This window comes from Cetorhinus maximus, chromosome 3 (genome assembly GCF_964194155.1).
Source record: "Cetorhinus maximus chromosome 3, sCetMax3.hap1.1, whole genome shotgun sequence".
Taxonomy (NCBI): Eukaryota; Metazoa; Chordata; class Chondrichthyes; order Lamniformes; family Cetorhinidae; genus Cetorhinus; species Cetorhinus maximus.
Window position 1 is genome coordinate 63183638 of NC_135881.1, and position 24322 is coordinate 63207959.

Here is a 24322-nt window from a genome sequence, read left to right on the forward strand (position 1 = left end):
CCACATCAAATGCATTTCCCTCATTAACCCTCTCTGTTCCCTCATCAAAAATACTCGCTCAAATTAGTTAAGCTTGATTTACCTTTAACAATAAATGCTGGCTTTCCTTAATTAACCTACATTTGTCCAAGTGACTGTTAATTCTGTCCCGAAAATATTCCATAAATATAAAATTAACCTTCAAGCATCAGGAAAGGTTATTAGCTGTAATTATGAAGTTATTAAGCCATGAAAATGCAGTTACACCTTTGTTAACAAGGTATAACTTTTTCCAGCGTTTTGGCATCAAGATTAATGTTAGCGTTAGTGATCGTTCTAATCAATTCATGGTAGCAAAGGAGATAGTAGTCCATTGGAATCTGCAACACACCATATGGATGAGCGTAGATTCACTAACAGCAATTTCTGGACTGCCCATGTCCGAACTCCGTAGGTTGCAGAGAGTTTCAGGGGAGTAATAATGAATAATGCTGTCAGTCATCATAGCAAAATCCAGGCCATTGTTTTTATCTGTCTTCCAAAGATGAGAAAGACGAACTTGCATCTTTCACTATTTTCTCTCCTATCTCCCTGATCGCCACTTTTGCGTTCATCTCATCCATGTGACCAAACTCCTACTCCTCAACCCTATTCCTATTAAACTGCTGACAACTCAACTTCCCTCTTTGATATTGTTCAGGTTCTCTTCATGTACTGACCTTCTCTCCTTCAAACTGCCATTGTCAACCCTCTCCTCAAAAAAACCCTTTGACCCTCACTGGCCTGTAAACTACTGCCCCATCTCCAACCTCACTCACCTCTCCAAAGCCCTTAAATGTGTTGTTGCCTTCCAAACCTGTGTCCATATTTCCTGGAACTATGTATGAACCCTTCCAATTGTTTCTGCCCTTCCACAGTACCAAACAGTTTTTATCAAAGTCACAAATGACATCCTATGTGACTGTGCGAAAGGTAAACTATATCTCCATCCTTCTCCACTTGGCTACAACCTTTGACAGAGTTGACCACACCATCGTCCTCCAACACCTCTCCACTTGTCCAGCTGAGTGGGACTGCACTCACCTGGTTCCACTCTTTTCTATCTAATCGTAGCCAGAGTATCTCACTTTCACGTCATTACCTCTGGTGTCCCCCAAGGATCTGTCCATGGCCCCCCTCCGATTTCTCATCTATATGTCAACGCTCAGCGACATCCAAAAACACAGCATCAGTTTTCACATGTACACTTCTGACACCCAGCTCTACCTCACTACCGACTCTCTCAGTTCCAACACTGTAAATTATCAGACTGCTTGTTTGACATCCATTACTGAATGACTAGAAATCTCCTCCAATTAGACATCGGGAAGACTGAAGGCACTGTCTTCAGTTCCTGCTTGTTACAATTGCAAGGCTCATTAGATTATTGGCTGAAATCTTCTGAGATCCAGGGTGGTGAAATCTGGGCTGAGGTCTGTGATGCACATCAGGACCCTGCAGAAGTCCTGACACACGACTGACACTAAAATTGGCCAGGAAGTTTAAACATCCAATGGGCTTTATTTGCACTACGCTGGACCCTGTGGCCATGTCCCTTACACTGATCCATTGTTAAAGTCTTGGGCTAGGTATGTACTACAAGTCAAATATCCTTTATCCGTAATCTAAAAATCAAACTTGTTTTGAACGACTATGCGGTTAATTTGTATGTTAATAAAGCAATGAAATAGCTTTAATAAGTGTTAACAGGTAAGAAGTAAGGTGTATGAGAGTTAGAAAATGGAGAAACAATCTAGTATTTGTAGCTAGCCTAAGCTTAGGCTATTGTAGTGTAAGTAGGCCTACCATATATACGGTTGATCCAAAAACTGAAAATGTTTGAATATCAAACTCAATCAACCCCAAGGGTCTTGGATAAAGGACACTCGACCTGTACTTACCCAGGTACTTACCCTAGAATTGTTACATTGTTTAATCTCTGTGATCTCTGGTGTAACATAATGATTAATAGTGTAACTCGGCCCAGCACCACAAACAACCAATCCGACTCGACGCGATATTGCCAAAACCTTCTCAATGGCAGTGGCATCTCTGCTGTATAATGGTCTGCCTTGACTTTCGCTATCTGTCAAACTGACATGGTTCTCAATATATACCAATAGACTTGGTGCGTTTCTGTTGTGAGATTATTTTTGAAATTAGTCTATAAAGGCTGGTTTTTATCTGGGAAAGTAGAATTCAGTTCTGTAGAGGGCTGCATTATCTCCCTTTATGCGTCTCCCCATCTCCCTCCATACCAACGGTTGCTTCTCCCATTATACTTGTGTCTCCGAGAGGCACAGTACTGACATCAGTTCCAGTGTCTCTGGGGTTGACAGGTAGCACTGAATCTTGAAGTGTTTCTCCAGCCCCAAGAACTGCAAGTCCCAGAAGACAGTTCTGGCTTTCCACCACGTGCAGTGTTCGACTTGAAGTTCAAGCATGTTGGAAGAGAGTTGGCACATGGATAGCTACTGACAACAAAGGGACCAGATTCTGAGATACATATCCTTCCCAAATCATTATTCAACATAGTAAAAGATTCCCTGTGCAACTTTTTAATTCTGGTTCATTTGGTTCACAATTTTTTTACGGCAGATAATGACCGTTCTGCTCCAAGTTTAGGCCAGGGCAACCTCTGTGCTCTTTTCCAAACCACTCACTAACAACTGAAAAGCTCTGGGGCCTTTAAATACTTACATGTTGGCCTTCATTGCAAGAAGATTTGAGTAAAGGAACAAGGATGCCTAACTGCAACTGTACAAGCCTTGATGAGACCACACCTGGAGAATTGTGTGCAGTTTTGGTCTCCTTACCTAAGAAAAGATATACTTGCCATAAAGGGAGTGCAGCGAAGTTTCACCAGACTGATTCCTGGGATGGCAGAATTGTCGCATGAGAAGAGATTGGATCAATTAAGCCAGTATTCACTGGAATTTAGAAGAATAAGAGGGGATCCCATTGAAACATAAAATTCTGACAGGGCAGGACAGACTGGATGCAGGGATGATGTTCCCTCTGGCTGGGGGGTCTAGAACAAGGGGTCACAGTCTCAGGATACGGTGTAGGCCATTTAGGACTGAGACGAGGATAAACTTCTTCACTCAGAGCGTGGTGAACCTGTGGAATTCTCTACCACCAAAGGCTGTGGAGGCTAAGTCACTGAATGTATTTAAGAAGGAAATAGATTTCTAGACTCTACAGGTGTCAAGGGGTATGGAAGAGAGCAAGAGTATGGCATTAAGATAGAGGATCAGCCACGATCATATTGAATGGCGGAGCAGGCTTGAAGGGCCGAATGACCTACTCCTATTTTTTATCTTTCTATGTAATCTCCTCCAGCCCGAGACCTCCAAGATATCTGTGCTCATCTAATTCTAGCCTGTTGACCATTCCCTATTTTAATCGCTCCATTGTTAGTAGTTATTCCTTCTACTGCATAGGCCCTAAACTCTGACCTCCTTTGCCTAAAACTTGCTACCTCTCTACTTTTCATTCCTCCTTTTCAGACATTCCTTATAAACTGCATCTTTGGTCTTCTGCGTTAATATCGCCTTGTGTGGCTCAGTGTCAAACTCTGTTTTATAATGCTCCTGTGAAGCACCTTGAGACATTTGATTACATTAAAGATGCTGTATAAATACCTGTTGGTGAGCTGTATGTGTACAATTCACCTTAAAGTAAGGAACACTGTGTGTTAATCTGAACAGGTTATGTTACACTAAGCTCCTCACTCCTGTACACTGCTGAATAGTTTATTTATGTTAAAGCACTTATAAAAATCCCATGAGTAATCTGGCTGCAAAAGGTTTTCCATAAAAAATTTATTACTTTGGAGATTGAAGGTTATAGTTAATGTAGAAAGACCATAAACAACAGCTATGGGATAAGTACCTTCTTGTAAAGAATTCTGGGGCAGGAACATCTAAGCTTTTCCTCTTTGTGGGCTAGGCCTCAGAGGCCACGTATAAAGTCAAATAAGTCCATTAATTTATATATGTCCAAAATTGCTGAAATTAATGGAACTTGATGTTCTGATTTTAGGACTTGTCAACTAATGAGCCAATGGTGTTAAGAACAGCCTTTTCCAAATCTTCAGATCTTTGAAATTCAAAGAAGGAAAACTAGCAATCCAATAAATAGAAACACAAATAGGAAAGAGCTAAATTTTCAGTCTTGGGCCATATGTGGTCCCCAGGCAACAGTTGTAACACCACAACGTAAACTTTCCTCAATGGCAGAAATGTGGCAGGACAAGATTTCCACTAATCCTCCTACCAAGAGAAACTAGGGGGGAATATGATGCAGATGTTTGTTGTAGGCTAACATCTCTTATTTGTCCTGTTTGTGAAAGAAAGGTATTGGCAGAGCATTCCACATGTATAGGCACTTGAGCTGATAAAATGACAGAAACTTATGGCACAGGAGGAGACCATTTGGCCCATGATGTCTGTACTAGACTAAAAAGTTATCCAGCCTATTCCCACCTTCAGCTCTTCGCCTGTATTCTTGTGGATTATGGCTCTTCAAGTGCATATCCAAGTAATTTTTAAATGCAATGTGTGTTTCTGCCTCTACCAGGCTTTCAAGCAATGAGTTCCAAACCCCACCAGCCTCTGGGTGGAAATATTTCTCTTTAACTCCCCTCGAAGCCTTCTACCCAATTACTTCACATCTATTCCCCTGGTTATTGACCTGTCTGCTAAGGGAAATCGATCCATTTCTGACTAGGTTGCTCATCATTTTATGCGCCTCAGTTAAATCTCCCTTCAGCCTCCTGTGTTGCAAAGGAAAGAACCCCAGTCTATCCAATCTTTCCCCATAGCTAAAATTTTCCAGCTATGGCAGCATCCTTGTAAAACCCCTCTGTACCCTGTAATGTGATGACCAGAACTCTGCAGGGTACCCTAGCTGTGGCCTGCCTAGCGTTTTAGACAGTTCCAGCATAACTTTCCTGCTCTTCTATGCCATAACTAATGAAGGAAAGTATCCCACATGCCACCTTAACCATCTTATCTATCTTTCCTGCTGCCTTCAGGGACTTATGCATATCCACTTCAAGCTTCCTCTATTCCTCTACATCTCTCAGTATCCTTCCATTTATTTCGTATTCTCATGGCTTATTTGCCCTCCACCCTCACTTCCGATTGAGTTCCATTTACTACTTTTCTGCCCACCTGATCAGTCTGTTGATATCTTCCTACAAGCTGCAGCTTTCTTTCTCACTATCAGGCATGTGGCCAATTTTTGTATCATCTGCAAATTGCATAATCACACCTCCTACATTTAAGTTTAAATTGTTGATATGTACCACAGAAAACAAGGGACCTGGTACAGAGCCCTGCATGTCCTCACTGGAAATAACCTGTTGACCTTTGTGTCAAAAGCCTTGCTAAAATTCAGGTAGACTGCATCAAACACATTTCCCTTACCAATCATCCTTGTTACCTCCTCAAAAAGTCAATACATCAGTCACAAATTTCCTTAACAAATCCATGCTCATTGTCCTTGATTAATCCATGCCTTTGTAAATAATGATTGTTACTGACCTCCTGAACTCCTCTTTCCAATAATTTGCCCACCACAAGTTTAGCTGACTGGTCTGCTATTATTCAATCTATCCTTTTCTCCATTACTAAATAGCAGTATAACGTTTACTTTCCTCCGGCACCACACCTGTAATGAGAGAGGAGTAGAAAATAATGGTCAGCTTTTGCTATTCTCTCCCTTGCTTCTCATAACAGACTGGGATAAGTTTCATCTGGGCCTGGTGATTGATCTACTTTCAAAGATGAAAATCCCTTAATATTTTTACCCTATGTTTATTCCATCCAATATTTTAGATTCCTCCTTAACTATAATGTCTGCATCGCCCCCTCCTTTGTTAAGGCGAATGCTAAGTGTTTGTTAAGAGCCAGGACACGTTTTCCTCCTCTACAAATAAGATACCTTTTTGGTCTCTAATAGGCCCTACTCTATCCTCTTGCTTTTTCTATATTTATAAGACAATTTTTGGTTTTCTTTGTTTTTTACTAGACAACGTTTTTTCATGCAATCTCCCAAAATGTGCGGCAAATGGCAAAACAAGTAGCAGAGTCCACTGCCAGCGTCTACACCACTAAGGATAGATATGCAGTACTGCTGGCAATGCGGGAGTATGTGCAGCAGCTCTGAGATAATCATGGTGATCTGTGCTTTTGGCATGGATGCTATATTGCTGCATTGGAGGCATTTGATCTGTGTGGTTTTAAAGTGTAAAAAGCAACCAGAAAGAAAAGTGCAAATAGCATCTTTCACAACCACCAGACGCCCAAAAACGCATTACAGCCAGCATAGTACTTGAGTGCACTAAGATAAAAGCAAAATACTGCGGATGCTGGAAATCAAACAAAAACAGAAAATGCTGGAAAAACTCAGCAGATCTAGCAGCATCTATGCAGAGAGAAACAGAGGTAACGTTTCGAGTCTGTACGAAGTGCTCTGAAGAAGGTCATACAGATTTGAAACGTTAACTCTGCTTCTCTCTCCACAGATGCTGCTAGACCTGCTGAGTTTTTCCAGCATTTTCTGCTTTTGTTACTTGAGTGTACTGTTGTGTGTGGGAAACACAGCAGCCAATTTGCACACAGCAAGGTCCCACAAACAGCAATATTATAATGGCCCAGATAATCTGCTTTTCTTTATGTTGGTTGAGGGATAAATACTGGCCAAAATACCAGGGGTAACTCCCCTGCTTCTCTTCGAAATAATGTCATAGGATCTTTTCAATCCACCTGAGTGGACAGACAGTGCTCTGATTTAATGTTTCATCTGAAAGACAGGTCAGTGCTCCCTAAGTAACACGCTGGAATGTTAACTTTGGTCTTCGTGCTCGAGTCCCAGAACCCACAACCTTTTGATTCAAAGGCAAGAGTGTTACCAACTGAGCCATGGCTGACACCCGAAAGAACTATCTCCTTCTAAAAGCATTAGTACTAGAGTTGAGAAGTTTGCAATGTTCTGGAAAAGTACATTGCCTGGTTATGATACTCCTGCATATGTTAAATAATCAAAAATATGTGTCATCTCTGATCTCAACTACAATAGTCTCATACATGCCAACTGTCAGCACTTCATGGGCCCAGCTACCTTCAGTGTTTGCTGCCAAAAACCAGTGGCAAGACTGGGGTAGGAATTCTGATAAGAGGGCTATAATGAAGTGATTACCAACACTAGCTAGTGTTGTTGAAAAGTTTCATGAGATCAGGAGTTCCTGACTACTGTGTGCAATGGTTAAAACATTTGTAGCTAGACTCGGATAGGACTGATATGGGGGTGGATCTTTATCGACGAAGGGGAGGAAAGAGAGGGAATGGATAACGAAGCTAAAAAAGAAGGAAGCATAGGTTGAGAGTAGGGTGTGGAAGAAAAAGAATTACAGCATTCCGTTGAGAGGGGAGGAAAGAAAGACTATTAACATGAATATAGTGATGGAGAAAAGAAAGAATGCCAACATGAACTAGCATAGGAAGAATTAGAACTTGAACTGAATGGAGTTGGGCCGAATGCTAACTTGAAAGAGAGCAAAGAGAAGATAGCCAGAATGTATCCTTTCTAGCCTGCTGATTTGTGGAAATGCATCACTCCATCAAGCTTTCATTACAGAAAACAAAATATTGGTTATGTTTTCCATTTAAGTTACAAAAGCTTTGTTTCACTGACTTTCGTCTGTTATCGGCTTATTCTCTGGGCTGATCTTAAATTGTCAGCTTTGGGGTGTTGTCAGTTATATTCAACCTGTTGCTCAACTTTTACTAATCTTTTTTGGCTGGCAAGTATAAAGCATTGTTGGAATATTTTTGGATTTTTGTGCAGTTTGGATTGAAAATTACGTATAACATAAATCAATTTGGTTCTATACAGCACATTCCAATAAACAGGATAGATTTATTTTGCATTATAAATGAATGACATATGGATCTGTTAAATTAAATGCATTATTTATTGAGCTGCATCCAGATGAGAGACAAGTTACAAATTATGCAGGAAGCAGTTGCAGAGGTCTTGCACCACATTTTATATTAAATCGTACTGAGTATTGCTCTCGTCAGTATAGTCTACATTTATTTTCCAGAAAAACATTAATGCAACTAGTTTAAAGTATATAATTACAATCCACTAGTTGCTGATGTGTTTTAATAAATATAGCAAGAAATAACTTGCATTTCTGTAGCACCTTTCATGACTTCAGCACATCCTAAAGCACATTACAGCCAATGAAAGACTGAAATTTAGTCAATGTTGTATTGTAAGAAATGCAGCAGCACATAAGGTTCCACAAACAGCAATGTTTTTTATGTTGGTTGAGGGATAAATTTTGGCCATGCTCCTGGTAGAACTCTCCTGCTCTTCAAATCGCGCTGTAGGATCTTTTATGTCCACTTGAGAGGACAGATTGGTTCTCAGCCTGGTTTAATTCTTATCTATCCAGTCTTAGTCAAAAGCTGCAATAGTTCCTTTTACTACTCCTGCAAGTTAGAGTCATGCAGCACAGAAACAGGCCATTCGGCCCATCGTGTCTGTGCTGACCATCAAACACCTATCCTAATCCCATTTTCCAGCACTTGGCCCGTAGCCCTGTATGCTATGGCGTTTCAAGTGCTCATCTAAATACTTCTTAAATGTTGTGAGGGCTCCTGCCTCCACCACCCCCTCAGGCAGCATGTTCCAGATTCCAACCACCCTCAGGGTGAAAATATTTTCCTCAAATCCCCTCTAAACCTCCTACCCCTTACCTTAAATCGATGCCCCCTGGCTATTGACAGCTCCGCTAGGGGGAAAAGTTTTTCCTATCCATCCTATCTATGCTCCTCATAATTTTGTATACCTCTATCAAGTCCCCCCTCAGCCCTCTCTGCTCTAAGGAAAACAACCCTAACCCATTAACTGTGTTCCTCTCCGCAGATGCTGTCAGACTTGCTGAGTTTTTCCAGATATTTTTATTTTTGTTTTGGATTTCCAGCATCTGCAGTTTTTTGCTTTTATCCTAGCCTATCCAGTCTCTCTTCATAGCTGAAACACTCCAGCCCAGGCAACATCCTAGTGAATCTCCTCTGCAACCTCTCCAGTGCAATCACATCCTTCCTATAGTGTGGTGCCCAGAACTGCACACACTATTCCAGCTGTGGTCTAACTGACATTTTATATAGCTCCAACATAACTTCCCTGCTCTCATATTCTATGTTTCGGCTAATAAAGGCAAGTATCCCTTATGCCTTCTTAACCACCTTATCTACCTGTGCTGCTGCCTTCAGGAATCTATGGACATGTACAACAAGGCCCTTCTGATCCTCTGAATTCCTAGGGTCCTACCATTCATTGTGTATTCCCTTGCCTCCCAAAATGCATCATCTCACACTTCTCAGGATTAAATTACATTTGCCACTGCTTTGCCCATCTTACCAGCCCATCTATATCGTCCTGTAATTTAAGGCTTTCCTCCTCACTATTTACAACACCACCAATTTTCGTGTCATCTGCAAACTTATTGATCATACCTCCTATATTCATGTCTACATCATTAATGTACACTGCAAACAGTAAGGGTCCCAGCACCAATCCCTGCGGTAAATCACAGGCTTCCAATTGCAAAAACAATCTTCAACCATCATCCTCTGCCTCCTGCCACTAAGCCTATTCTGGATCCAATTTGCCAAATTGCCCTGGATCTCATGGGCTGTTACCTTCTTGACCATTATCCCATGTGAGACCTTGTCAAAATCCTTATTGAAGCCCATTTGGACTGCATCAACTACACTACCCTCATCTACACAACTAGTCACCTCCTCAAAAAATTCAAACAAATTTGTTAACAAAGCCATGCTGACTATCCATGATTAATCCCTGCCTCTCCAAGTGGAGATTAATCTTGTCCCTCAGAATTTTTTCCAATAGTTTCCCTACCACTGATGTTAGACTCACTGACCTGTAGTTACCTGGTTTATCCCTACTACTCTTCTTGAATAATGGCACCACATTCCCTGTCCTCCAGTCCTCTTGCATCTCTCCTGTAGCCAGAGAGGATTTAAAAATTAGTGTCAGAGCCCCTGCATTCTCCTTCCTTGCCCCACATAGCAGCCTGGGATACACCTCCTCTGGGCCTGAGGATTTATCCACTTTTAAGCCCACTAAAATCGCTCATACCTCCTCCCTTTCAATGCTAATTTGTTCAAGTATATCACAGTCCCCCTCCCTGATTCCTACACCTCCATCGTCTTTCTCCATAGCGAACACAGATCAAAAGTAATCATTCAAAACCTCACCTATGTCCTCTGGCTCCACGTACAGATTGCCACTTTGGTCCCTGATGGGCCCTACTCTTTCCCTGGTTATCCTCTTGCCCTTAATATATTTATAAAATACCTTGGGATTTTCCTTTATAAGACCATAGATAAGACCATAAGACATAGGAGCAGAAATTAGGCCATTCGGCCCATCGAGTCTGCTCCACCATTCAATCATGGCTGCTAAGTTTCTCAACCCCATTCTCCCGCCTTCTCCCCGTAACCTTTGATCCCCTTACCAATCAAGAACCTATCTATCTCGGTCTTAAATACACTCAATGACCTCCACAGCCTTCTGTGGCAATGAATTCCATAGATTCACCACTCTCTGGCTAAAGAAGTTTCTCCTCATCTCTGTTCTAAAAGGTCTTCCCTTTACTCTGAGGCTGTGCCCTCGGGTCATAGTCTCTCCTACTAATGGAAACATCTTCCCCACGTCCACTCTACCCAGGCCTTTCAGTATTCTGTAAGTTTCAATCAGATCCCCCCTCATCCTTCTAAACTCCATCGAGTATAGACCCAGAGTCCTCAAACGTTCCTCATATGTTAAACCTTTCATTCCTGGGATCGTTCTCGTGAACCTCCTCTGGACCCTCTCCAGGGCCAGAACATCCTTCCTGAGATACATTTAAAATAATGAATTTTCATTACTGTATCACTGGCAGATTTGCTTTTAACTGCTCAGGCCCTAGGCTGCAGAATTCACCTGAACCTCCGTGCCTCTCTACCCTCTTGCTTTAAGATACACCAAAAATTATCTTGCCCGCCAGTGTTTTTTCATGCCCCTTCTTCACTCCCCAAGGATTTAAACTTTGCCTCCTCCTATTTTTCATCTACATGCTGCCCCTTGGTGACATCATCCAAAAATATGTCAGGATCAATATGTACTCTGATAAGACCCAACCCTACCTTACCACCACCTCTCTCCACCCCTCTATTATCTCTGGTCTGTTATGCTACCTGTCAGACATCCAGTGTTGGTTGAGCAGAAATTTCCTTCAATTATTTATTGGGAAGACCAAGGCCATTATCTTTAGTTCCTGCCTCCAACTGCAAACCTTATCCACCAATGCTATCCCTCTCTCTAGCTATGGTCTAAGACTGAATCATGTACAACCTTGGCATCTTATTTGACACTAAACTTCTGGCACCAAATCCTCTCCATCACCAAAGTCGCCAATTTCTACTTCCATAAAATTGCCCATCTCCATCACTGCCTTAGCTCATCTGCTGAAACCGTCCCCTGTGTCTTTGTTACCTCTTTTCATTTGCTTCCTGGCCAATCTTTCACTTTCCATCCTTCATAAACTTCAGATCATCTAGGTCTGCTGCCCATATCCCAACTTGTACCAAGTCCCATTCACCCATCACCAATGTTCTTGCTGACATACATTGACTGCTGGTTAGGGCATGCCTTGATGTTACAATTCTCATCCTTGTTTTAAAATCCCTCCATGCCCTTGTCCCTCCTTACCTTCGTAACCTCTTTCGGCTGCTGTGGGATCTCTATTACTCTGCCTATACAGGCTTCTTGCGTTGCCATGATTTTCATTACTGTATCACTGGCAGATTTGCTTTTAGCTGCTCAGGCCCTAGGCTGCAGAATTCACCTGAACCTCCGTGCCTCTCTACCCTCTTGCTTTAAGATACACCTAAAATCCTGTAAGATCTCTCACGTATTTCAGTCCTGATGAAAGGTCATGAGCTTGAAATGTTAACTTAGTCTCTGTTTCCACAGATGCTGCCTGACCTGCTGAGTAATTACAGCGTTTTCTATTTTTATTGTGGTCTCTACTATGCTTCCTGCCATTTACACTTTTGGAACATTGGGGGAAGCCTGTTGGACACCAGAATCAAGTGTTTGGAGCTCAACAGATGGGACTGTGGTCTAAAAATTGAGGAGAATCTGCGATCATATCTGTGCATGAGCCCCATTTATAATTGTTTTTTAAATTTAAAGTGCAGCTTGCCAGCCATCTCTTTCCCCATTGCGGTAGGTCACAACAGATCTTGGCCTTCATATTAGGATGATTCCCAATAGAGGTTAGAAAGCAGATCATCTTGTATATAAATAGCTGTTGGGCAGCAAATGCAACCAAGGTTGTAAGGGTATTTCAGCGACGGGCAGAAGAAGTTGTGCCTTGCCAGAGATGCACCCCAATCAAAGGATGACACAGAAATCTCAAGCCATTAAATTCCACTGACTGGTCTTCAGCTTCCCAATTTAAGCAAGAGGGTTAACCAATATGTAGAGTGGCTTTGTATCTAAAATCTTCTTTATCTCTCTCCCCAAAGTCTCAAACCAAAAATGAGTGGAAATTTAAATAGTGGACAGAGCTGAGATTTAGGTGTCTACCCAAAGTTTAATACTGAACGAATAAAACTTCTAGCTTGCAATGTTCCTAAGGTGGTTCAATATTATGTTGAATTAAGCGTTTGAATTGTTGCGTTGTTTATTCTGGATGTAAGAACATTTTTTTTTGAATTTCAGGTCTTATTCAGGATTCTGATCACCCGTATAGCAGGTTTGAAAATGAATAAAGGGACTCAACCATTAATTGGACGTTCAAGAATGGCTAAATGGGTTTTAGTGGCTGTCTGTTGTTGCAACCTGCTATTCAATAAATCTGTCATTGCATGTTAAAATGTAGCTGTCTATCTTCACATTAACATTTATTTCACATTAAAAATCATATCAGATGATGAGCCATTTTCATATCATGGCTCTTTTAGTATAATTTATGCATTTGTAATGTAGAAAGCCCTGAAATTCTAATGGACTAACAGGGTAAGAAATATGTCAAATTGTCTTTTGAAAGTTGATGTATCTCTTCTGATTTCCAACTGTCATGTGGCAAATTGCACTTCTGTACAGAAACCGACAAGGTTATCATATATTTTTAGTGGAGTGACAATTGTATTGAGAAGTCCTCCTAGCTACTTGCCTTATCTAGATTGCCTTAATTGCACAGTGTTGTTAAAGATGAAAATTAAAATTAACATTCTTGGTTTTATTCTAAGATTTCACATTTTCTAATTTGATGTTATACCAAAACCAATCCACCATATCCTAAAAATGCTGTATTTGTTCAAAATGACATGTTTCTAATTTGGCATATGTGACATTGAATACACCTTTATTTGTTAAAGCTAAAGGTTCAGATGCATTCATGTTTTGAATCCATAGGTTGTTGGTGTCAAAATCACACTGTGTTCTGAGGTATTAATGTGCAGGCCATTCCATACTACTATGTGAAATAAAAACAGAAAATATTGGAAATACTCAGCAAGCCAGGGAGCACCAATGGAGAGAGAAACAACATTAATGTTTCAGATTAATGATCTTTCATCAAAACTTGATCCACATTATTATACCTTGTTTTATATTATGCACGTAGCCTTAACTTGTTTCAAAGGGAGTACTAGTAGATATCCGAAATTCAATTAGAACCGGTAGAAGTATTTCTAAATCATAGTTTGTTCTAGTAATAATTGTAAAGTTGTAAATTTTGGTAGTTCTGAAAAGAAATGTTTGTGTACATTTGGAGTCTTACCACAATAATTAGTTGCATGCAGCATTGCAATGGTTAAAAACAAATTTTGTTATTTGTGACACAATTTGCAATTAAGGGTAATTATCACCTTCTGCTTAAAAATACAAATCTTAAATGGCAAACCTTTATTACAAGTCAAAATTGTTTTGAAATTTATAATAGACAAAATCTTTGCACATCAGTTCAAATATTGAGATACTTTTAAATCACTGTGATATTCAATTACAAGAATGCAAAATTGCTGCCATTTAGTATGTTTTTCTTACAAATCAAGTTCAATCAAATTTATGTTTATCAATAGAGATGTCTACAAATAAATGCCACAAGGAGTGAGAAATTTAATCTTCTACATCATACATTCTGTATTTCCTCGGTATTTTCAATGAATTGTGATAAGTTTATATATGTATTATTTCCCACTCAGTGTAATAAAATTGTTTATGTACAAAATAGAGTCTTTACTTTTATGCGCAATGCTTGTTGTAAAATCTAAAGTTTTTGGCCTCCTCCTGACACCTGTCAAGAACAGTGGGCTGAAAATGCACTGAGTTCGTCCATAGTGAACTGTAGCTGAATTTGATATACTGGCTTCTTCCTGATATACTTTTGTATCAGAAAATAGGAGAAGAAAATGGAATCCTGTTGACAGCCTGACCAATGGCCATGGGGCCTTCTGGCTACTACTGGAGACTAGAATCCAAAAGGTCCCATGATCTGAAGATCTGGTGAGTACTTAAGAAAAAGATGAGAACCTATCATTGAGTTGCTGCTTGACCCATTGGATTCTGCAATCTAAAGGGCACTAAGTTTAAGGCTTAGCGCCTGCCTGTCAGGCCAACTTTGTGCCTGGGTGCCTCAGGCTGCAAAAGGAGGAATTAGTTGGAAGGCCCAGAACATCCTCTTCTGCTTCATTAATATGAACTCCGTGTTGTCTGTTGCAAGTGCAGGTTCAGTTATAGCCCCTTGGAAGTTGTGAAATCTTGGAAGAACATAAATGGAATGGAGAACTGGCATAATGAGTCATTGTCCCATTTTTCTGAACTTTGCCTTATAGGTGTTTTGCATTTTAAAATTGTGCTTGAAAGATCAATTCTACAATTAACAAACCTCTTTGACAAGTGAAGTCAGTGCACTTACCTAAAGCCTTCAAGACTTTTCCTCTTAAATACTACATATATAGCTCAAACCAAATTTTCATTTTCAGCAATCATCCATTGGTCAGTGAAAATTAATTACAAAGATAAACTGTGCAGTATAAATAAAACTCCAGGGCAATTGCAACAAAGCCCTCCATCTGTTTTCAGTAGTCGAATTTGAAAACACAATACTGTATAGATTGGGGGCTGAGGAGGGGTGGGCAGTCAGCTGGCGAGCTACTTCATAAATTAATGCTTTGCAGGTTTTAATTTGTTGAAACAGAAATATAGATTTGTTTGGGTGAAAGTGTTAAAAGTGCATTGAGCTTCTTTATGAACTGTGAATAAGCTCAAAGCCAAGCTGCTAAATAATATGCTGGCACTACAGGACAATTATATGTTGGGTAAAGTTAAGACACTAATTTCATATTGTGGTGATGTAGTTTTTGTTTAAGATGACTGAATTCAAGGACTTGTTTTTCCCGAGTATAAATTTGGAGAGGTTTCCATGTCTGCAAGAGCGCAAAGCTCATATGTACAGCAGGCAAGTAATTTTGCGATGGCTGGAACCTATCTAATTCACTCCCATTATGAAGTTTGCTGTTCACAATTTCACCCCTCGTGTGACTTTGCGGGAGCATAACCCCATGAGCAGCAAGACTTTACTGTATTTGATCGTTTGCCCTGTAGGAACATAGCAATTGCTAGATGACAAAAAGCTGAAGATCTATCTGTATCACTTTTTGCCATCCTAGTAACCATGTGGTGCAGAGATAATGGAGTTATTGATGAAACAGTAAAGCAATATCTAACTACTTCAGATTCCTGACTGATGTCGCATGAGCAAAATGCTGTTGAGCCACCTTATTTTGGTTAAAATTTCCCGTGACCCACTTGTTCTAAGAAAATTAATCATCCAACAATACTCAGTTACTGTTTTGATAGAGACTTGGAAGCTTACTTCTGTGAAACCAGTAAGATTTCCAACTGATTAAAGACAGATCCAAAATCAGCATCGGGGTGAACCGGTTAATTCTTCATGCATTCCCTAGGAATAAGCCAAAATTACCAGGAGGAAAGAATTGCACGAGCAAAGTCCCTTTCTAAGATGTCTTTCATGTCATGAGAATAAAAGGAGTCATTTTGCTATATAAATAATGTTTCCCATGAGTTCTGCTGCACCTGGTGCTGGTCAAGAAGTTTGCCTTGTAATAACATTTGGTATCGTCATTGAGTTTTTTGAATTTACATGCTGTTTTTCTAATAAGTTGCTGAAGTCACTTGGCTTCTTCATTCCTTTTACATGTTTTCAACTGAAGTTTGAATAATGACAGCTGGAGATTCAAATTGGTAATGTGACTGATACTCACTTCTGCTCCCCACATTCTGTTTCCGTTCACTGCATGGAAAACTAAATGATTTGTCATGGTTTTCACAAGTTTAAGCCACATTTTCTGCTATTGGAGGACTAAAAACTACTGGGTCTTTTGCAAAGGAGTTGGCTAAGAAGGATTTCTTGGTCCACTGTTCCTGCCATAGTTAATATTCTTAGCACCATACAGTGCAGAGAGATAGCTTACCAGTGGCTCTCTCCTAATAGTTGCCATATTCCCATTATGGTTTATGCACAGTTCACGGAAAAGGTTTGAGCATAATTTTCAGAGTAATAAAGTCCCGTTACATAATCTGCAAGTAAGAATCTAGCCAGTTGCACTACCTTTTAAATTGAGTTAGGATTTACTAAATGTAGGGAAATTATCATTTGCATCACCTAGCAAGCTCAGCTCTGGAAGATTTCCTATGCAAAGTGTTGAATGTACTGTTGTGTACTTAAACAAAAAGGGTTTCTCTGAGCAGGGAAGAAAGGAGTTTTATTCCTATTACTTTGTGATACAACAAAGAGCCCTGGGATTTCAGTGCCTCCTGGAACTGAAACCATTTGCAAAACTCCTAAGTAAACTCTCACATTTCACAATGATTGCCCTATGATGAAGCATTCAGAGAGTTTCCTAGGAGACTGGCCTGTTTCCATATACTCTGAATATACATACTTGCACAGAGCATTTGCCCACAAAAAAGAAAGTTCTTGAGAATTCATTTAGAAAGAAGAAGCTACTTGCCAAAATGCTGCCTTCATGAACAGCCTAGCAGTGGAAGAGACCAAAGTGCCTTTCTATGATTGCAGCCTCCTTAAGACTACAGCGTTGCAAATATATCTCCATTAAGGCTGTTGGCCCATTAAAGCTGTTTCGAGAGCTAACAAAGACCACCGTTCAGCAATTGTTCAGAGGCTAGACTTACTCGTTCATCTAGTACATTTCTATCTAAAGATATTTTAGCTACATCTTTTCAAAGTTACAACCTTTGGACAGCCCTGTAAATTGTCTTCCGCGCAGTAGACTAATTTCAAACTATTCAGCAAAAGGCTATTTACTAAATGATCAATCTACTATTGTGCACATTATGCAAAAGAATTCCCTCTGAGCAGAAAAGAAGGGGTTTGCATTACTATTACATTGTGGTACCACAAAGTGTCCTGGGATTTCGCTGTGCCCTGGTTTGGAGGCAGTTAGACAAAATCTTAAACTCAATTTGACAAAAAAGGGATTTGTCTTAGTTTCTTCTAAGTGAAAGCTCAAGAATTTCCTTCGTTGCAGACAAATGTTGCATGTATCTTTACAATATGTTGAAGCAGTAGATATTTTCCCTGATATAAGCCATAAAACTAGAGCGCATACCTCTGTCACACTGTGTTAACTCAACTTTAACCTACATTATAACATTTATGCATTTCTAGAAAATGTGCCAATAGAATTTACAATTAGTTTTTCACTATTCCATATATTACAAATATTACGTAATGGCAGAGATCAAGACCTGTATGAGCTTTGTTCACGAGAATTAACATTAAAAAGTTAACCTTCCCCTCTCAATATTAATCAAAAATTCAAGGATTATATACTGTCCAGATACTGATCTTAATTAAGAACTATTCAATGTTTCTTGGGTCATGACCTATCTATGTACCAAGTTTTGTCCAAATCAATCCATTCATTTTTTAGATATCTTACCAACAAATAAACAAACTAAGAAACAGAGGTGAAACATTTCTAACTCCTGTCACCTTTGATGGCAGAGGTAACATAAAAGACTGCTGCTAGAGTGAAAAGCTATATTGTTTACAGCCAAGCAGAAAAACCAACAGGGATGAAAACATAACCTTTTCTGACCTGCAGCGGTGGAGGTTAAAAAAATATCCTAGGAAGTCTAAATGAGATGGCTGATGATAAAACTTCTGCCATTCAACCTTGTAACGCAATGGTCTTCCAAACTTAGTCTAATGACAGGTGACAGTAGAGCAAGATTCAAAATGCTTAAGTGATGGAAGCAAAATGTTTGATTAAGCTGGACAACACAATCTCCTCCACCATTATTTACTTATCTTAGCAATGAATATTGAATGTATGACCAGATGCATGAGTGGTTTTGGTTTGCACAGCCCTCAACGTGCCTCACTTTTTAATGGAAGAGGCTGACTAGCTCCCAACCCTTTAGTTGCCAAATTAAATAGAGTGTTGGATACAATCAGGTATGTCCTGTCCACAAGAACCAGGACAAATCCAATCTGGCCAATTACCACCCCATCAGTCGACTCTTGATCATCAGCAAAGTGATGGAAGGCGTCGTCAACAGTGCTATCAAACAGCACTTACACAGCAATAACCTGCCTACTGACTCTCAGCTTGGGTTCCGCCAGGGCCACTCAGCTCCTGACCGCATTACAACCTTGGTCCAAACATGGACAAAAGAGCGGAACTCAAGAGGTGAGGTGAGGGTGATTGCCCTTGACATCAAGATAGCATTTGACAGAGTATGGCATCAAGGAGCCCTAGCAGAACTGGAGTCAATGGGAATCGGGAAAAACTCTCCACTTTTTGGAGTTACGCCTAGCACAAAAGGAAGATGGTTGTGGTTGTTGGAGGTCAATCTTTTCAGTCCCAGGACATCACTGCAGGAGTTCCTCAGGGTAGAGTCCTCAGCCCAAAAATCTTTTGCTGCTTCATCAATAACTTTCCATTTAATGTAAGGTCAGAAATTGAGGTGTTCACTGATGATTGCACAATGTTCAGCACCATTCGCAATTCCTCAGATACTGAAGCAACCCATATATATTTGCAGCAAGACCTGGACAACAGTCAGGCTTGGGCTGATAAGTAGCAAGTAACATTCGTGCCACACAAGTGCCAGGCTATGACATCTCCAAGAAGAGAGAATCTAACCATCTCCCCTTGACCTTTAATGGCATTACTATCATTAATCCCCCACTGCCGACATCCTGGGGTTACCATTGTGCAAAAACTGAACAGGACTAGCCATATAAATACTGTGGCAACAATAGCAGGTCAGAGGCTGGGAATTCTCCAGCAAGTAACTCACCTCCTGACTCCCCAAAACCTGTCCATCGTCTGCAAGATACAAGTCAGGAGTGTGATGGATCACTCTCCACTTGCCTGGATGAGTGCAGCTCCAACAACAGTCAAGAAGCTTGACACCATCCAGGACAAAGAAACCCTCTTGATTGGCACCCCATCCACCATCTTAAACATTCACCCCCTGTACCACCAGTGCACAGTAGAAGCAGTGTGTACCATCTACAAGATGCACTGCAGCAACTCACCAAGGCTCCTTCAATAGCACCTTTCAAACTCGCGACATCTACCACCTAGAAGGACAAGGGCAGCAGATGCATGGCAACCTCGCCACATAGTTCCCCTCCTAGCCACTTACCATCCTGACTTGGAACTATATCGCCATTCCCTCCTGTGGCTGGGTCAAAATCCTGGAACTCCCCCCTAACAGTACTGAGGGTGTACCTCCACCACATGGACTGCAGCGGTTCAAGAAGGCGGCTCACCACCACCTTCTCACGGTCAATTAAGGATAGGAAACAAATGTAGGCCTAGCCAGTAATGCCCACATCCCGTGAAAGGATAAAAAAAAGTTGACACTTTTCTCAACAATTGCTTTCAATTTATTGTTCAGTCACCCATGTCTAAGTTATGATATTAATCTCCTACTGGAGCGCATTGCATTTCTGTGCCTTCTAATTTTTTCTTGAAACATGCTTACAATAATCTGTTATTTACAAAAGCACTTTTAAAATTCCCATTTTCATTAACTTCCACATTCATTTGCCCTCTAATGAAAATGCCTACAAGAAAATGCCCAGTTATAGTAATGTTTTAAATTCTTTCAGGACATGGAGATGGCTAAACCCTACATCATGTAGTACCTACATTGATCTGCCAGGCTGCTTAAACTGTGTGGAGGAGCTTATCACACTTCATAAATGCATTGTTGCTGTAGGTCCAGATCCAGTTGACAGAATAAGAGGTGATAAGAAATCCGAAGTAGCAGAACACAAAACACTTCAAAAAAAGCTCTAAATGAAACTCTACAATTATGTTTCATAACCATCAATTTCGATTTAGTAAATATTTAATTACCAATAACATTTTCTCTAAGTTAATATTTATTTAAAATAAATTGTTTTTTAAAATCTTTTTATACAATAATATATTGGAGTATTGTGTGCAGTATTTGTTACCATACCATTAGGAAGAATAGACATGATGTCAAGTCTTTGGAATCTGATACTTATTTACTTTAGGTGCTATAACAAGGAAACAATGCTGTAAATAAACACAGTAAAACAGTGTTGCTGGAAGCAATAGGCCTCTCTTTTAGAACAGGTATCCTGATCTCTTCATGCCAGGGATGTGAAATATAACTATGAAGCATTGTTCACATGTAAGTCACATCTGCCATTGTGACCAGCTGTGGGTGTGTTCATCTCTCATCTCGTCTGTACAGGCCAACAATGCACTTTTGGCAATTCCAGCTGTGCAGGACATTCCCAAATACTGAGCTAACTCCACAGCCATTCAGGAAAATTATAAATGAGACAATGCACAAATTGCATAGCATCTCCTATCGTTCATATTTTAAATGCAAGTAAAATTACAAATAACTTGCTCACTGATACAAAATTAAAATACTGTGGATACAGGAAATATGAAATAAAAACAGAAAATGCTGGAGATACTCAGTAGGTCTGGCAGCCTCTGTGCAGAGAGAAACAGACTTAACATTTCAGGTCTGTGACCTTATGTCAGAACTATTTTTATACCTGCTTATTGATGTTCAATTTGGGCTCCACCAGAACCATTGGCTTCAAACCATATCACAATCTTGATCCAGACTGTAATGCAGAAGCTAAATGACAGAGGAGAGGCAAAATTAGCTGTCCTAAACATCAAGGTAGCATCAAGTATAGCACCAAGGAGTTGTGTATACCTGCCATAAAGAAAAGGGTCGTAATGCCAAAGGACAGTTGTCACAGCCCCAAGTTATGGCTGTAGGAGTTACTCAGGGAAGAGACCTCAGCTCAACCATCTTCAGCTGCTCCTTTAATGACCTTCCCCGTGTCATAAGGTCAGGAGTGTGGCTGATTACTGACAAGTCAATAATGTTCAACTACATTGACAACTTGAGGTGTCAGCTGTGGCTCAGTTCATAGTACCCTCGCCTTTGAATCAGAAGGTTGTGGGTTCATGTCCCACTCCCAGAAACCAAGAACTGTGAATGTACTCGAAAGAGTTACAATCTGTGACTGTTGATAACTCGAAAGAGTTACATTGACAACTTGAGGTGTCAGCTGTGGCTCAGTTCATAGCACCTTCGCCTTTGAATCAGAAGGTTGTGGGTTCATGTCCCACTCCCAGAAACCAAGAACTGTGAATGTACTCGAAAGAGTTACAATCTGTGACTGTCGATAACTCGAAAGAGTTACATTGACAACTTTCTGAACAATGAAGTAGTCAGGCCAACCTACAACAGGACCTAAATCTAGACTCGGGCTGATAAGTGGCCTGTAGCATTTGCACCATACAAGTGCCAGGTAATGATCATCTTGAAGAGAGACTTCACCCATCCCCTTTTCCTGTAATGGCACTATTGGCGATGCCCCATATCATCAACCTCTTGGAGGTGATCATTGATCTTAAGTTAAATTTATCCATACCGGACTATGGGCCAAGTGCTGGAAATGGGATTAAAATAGATAGGTGTTTGATGGCCAGCACGGACATGATGGGCCAAAGGGCCTGTTTCTGTGCTGTATAACTCTATGACTCTATATCACCAACATAGCTACAAAAGCAGGGCAGAAGCAAAGTCCCCTGTGAAAAGTGGTTTACTTCCTGTCCCATCAAAGTCTCTTGATCACCTTCAAGGCTCCAGTCAGGTCTGTGATATAATATTCCCTCCTCACCTGCAATGGATGCACCCACAACAATATTCAAGAAGCTCCTCACCACCATCCAGGATATAGCAGCGTCTTCCCATCGCCAATCCTTTATCATCACTGGGTGAAAATCCTGAAATTCCCTACCCAATACCATTACACCTTCACCCGTTAATATATGCAAACAAAAATATGTTGGAATTTAGAAAAGCAGGCACAGTGGGGTAGAATTTCTACTGGAGATTCTTGATATGTCTCTTCAATTTAGATGACAACCCCAGTGAAACTGTGCAAATAGTAATTTTGCCAATCTCACACTGAAGTTGCAGTGTAGGACCTGCAGCCCCCCCCCCAAAATTTACTTGTATCATCTATGTGTTTATCCTACATGCCACCATGATGCTTATGTTGGCAAGAAGCTTTGTAGTCTTGACTATCAAGATTTATGTGCAACATTAGAAGTATATTTCTGTGCCAGCAATGAAGTAAAATGTGCCCTGCAGCAACATGGACCTGCATGTGCCAAAAAGCTGAATGGTTGCCTGAATGCTTTTATGTGCTATCTTAATGAAGTTGTGCCAAGGGGAGACTCGAATCCTGCTCATTCAACTTAAGGAAATCTGGTAAAACTGGAAAATTATGATATTTTTACCATGGTAACATTCTTGATTCCATTTCAAAAGAAAATTTCTTTTCCATCTGCTCCTGTGACCAAAGGATACGAGAGACTATATTCATTTACTTGGCTACCTCCAATCAGGAAACTTTAGCACTGGTCCTGATTGATGAATCCACGTAATCGCTACAGAGGGCTTCTCCTAGAGTAAACCAATCTGATTGGCCAACAGCTCTAGCAGTCACAGCAGCACTGTGGGGTGCTGCTCGGACTGCAAGGAGGCCACGGAATGAAGAGGGCCTGGCCAGCAGAGAGAGGTAAGCCTGTGCTTTTGGATGGGGAGGGATCATGGAGTCTAGGGAGGGGGGCAAGTGGGTGGGTGAGAGGACAGTTTTTGGAAGCCAGGCGGGGAGGCACAAAGGTGGAGGGGTAACATCTTCGGGGAATTGCCCCTGATGCACACCCCCTCCACCGAATGATGTACCCTCCCTTCCTGCCTTTTCAACAAATTTGTTATAAACATGGCCTTCTCACTCTCACCCTTCTGCCACTTCTCAGTATATTATGGCAGTGGAGGCGGACTGAGGGCCTTAAGTGGGCAATAATTGGCCACTTAAGGGCCTCAATAGACCTAAGGGTGGGTGGACTAGTGGCCACCTTATGCACCCCCCCTATATTATGGGGACTGGGTTAGGGGTGGGTAGTAAGGCAAAGGGCTACGCAAATGCCATATTTTACATTCCCCCCCTGCCCCGGCATAAACATGCCAGATGGAGGGCCATAAAATTTAGCCCAAGGTCATAGAAAGAGGTGAGTTTCTTTCTGATGCTTAATAGTCCCCTTAACAGAGGAATTTGGTTGTGCAAGATATATATTACGATAGCACGAGAACACAACAATTTTTTACTACCAATACCATGATGCCCACCATTCAACATTTTAGTTCACTGAATCACAGCTCATTGTTTCTAATCATGTTTCCAGTGCAGTGATCCAAAAGCAAGCTTTGATTTTGCCACAATTATTTCTGAAAATGTCTGTTCAGAAGAAAAGTCCTGTTGCAGGTGATGCTTGAATAAACTACATTTCAAAATGATGCTAAATCAAATGTATTCCATTCCGTTTTATATGCTCCAGTCTCTTGCAAAACATTCCCAATAGTCCACATAATCTACTAACTACTACAGGTCGTTTTGTGGACTAGTTCAGGTATTTTTGGCAGTTTTGCTGCCCTCTTCATTTATTTAAAATGCCTTGAGCTTTAGAAAAATGGATTAAAATTCATCCTTTTGTGAGAACACTGAAAAGATCACCACTCTCCAGAGAGTTTCAAAGGTCAGAAATGAAATGAATTCTGAGATTCCCAGGAT

The 24322-nt window shown here is 40.7% G+C and overlaps 1 protein-coding gene across 1 annotated transcript in view; it reads left to right on the top strand.

Moving 5' to 3' along the window:
• LOC144678685 (pituitary tumor-transforming gene 1 protein-interacting protein-like) overlaps window positions 1-14319 on the top strand; it is a 92947-nt gene extending 78628 nt beyond the window's left edge. The window contains exon 8 of the mRNA XM_078538474.1: window positions 12832-14319. Within this exon, the coding sequence (XP_078394600.1) occupies window positions 12832-12881 (50 nt within the window). The 3' untranslated portion in view covers window positions 12882-14319. The remainder of the gene's footprint in view (window positions 1-12831) is intronic.
• Window positions 14320-24322: the final 10003 nt, after the last annotated feature.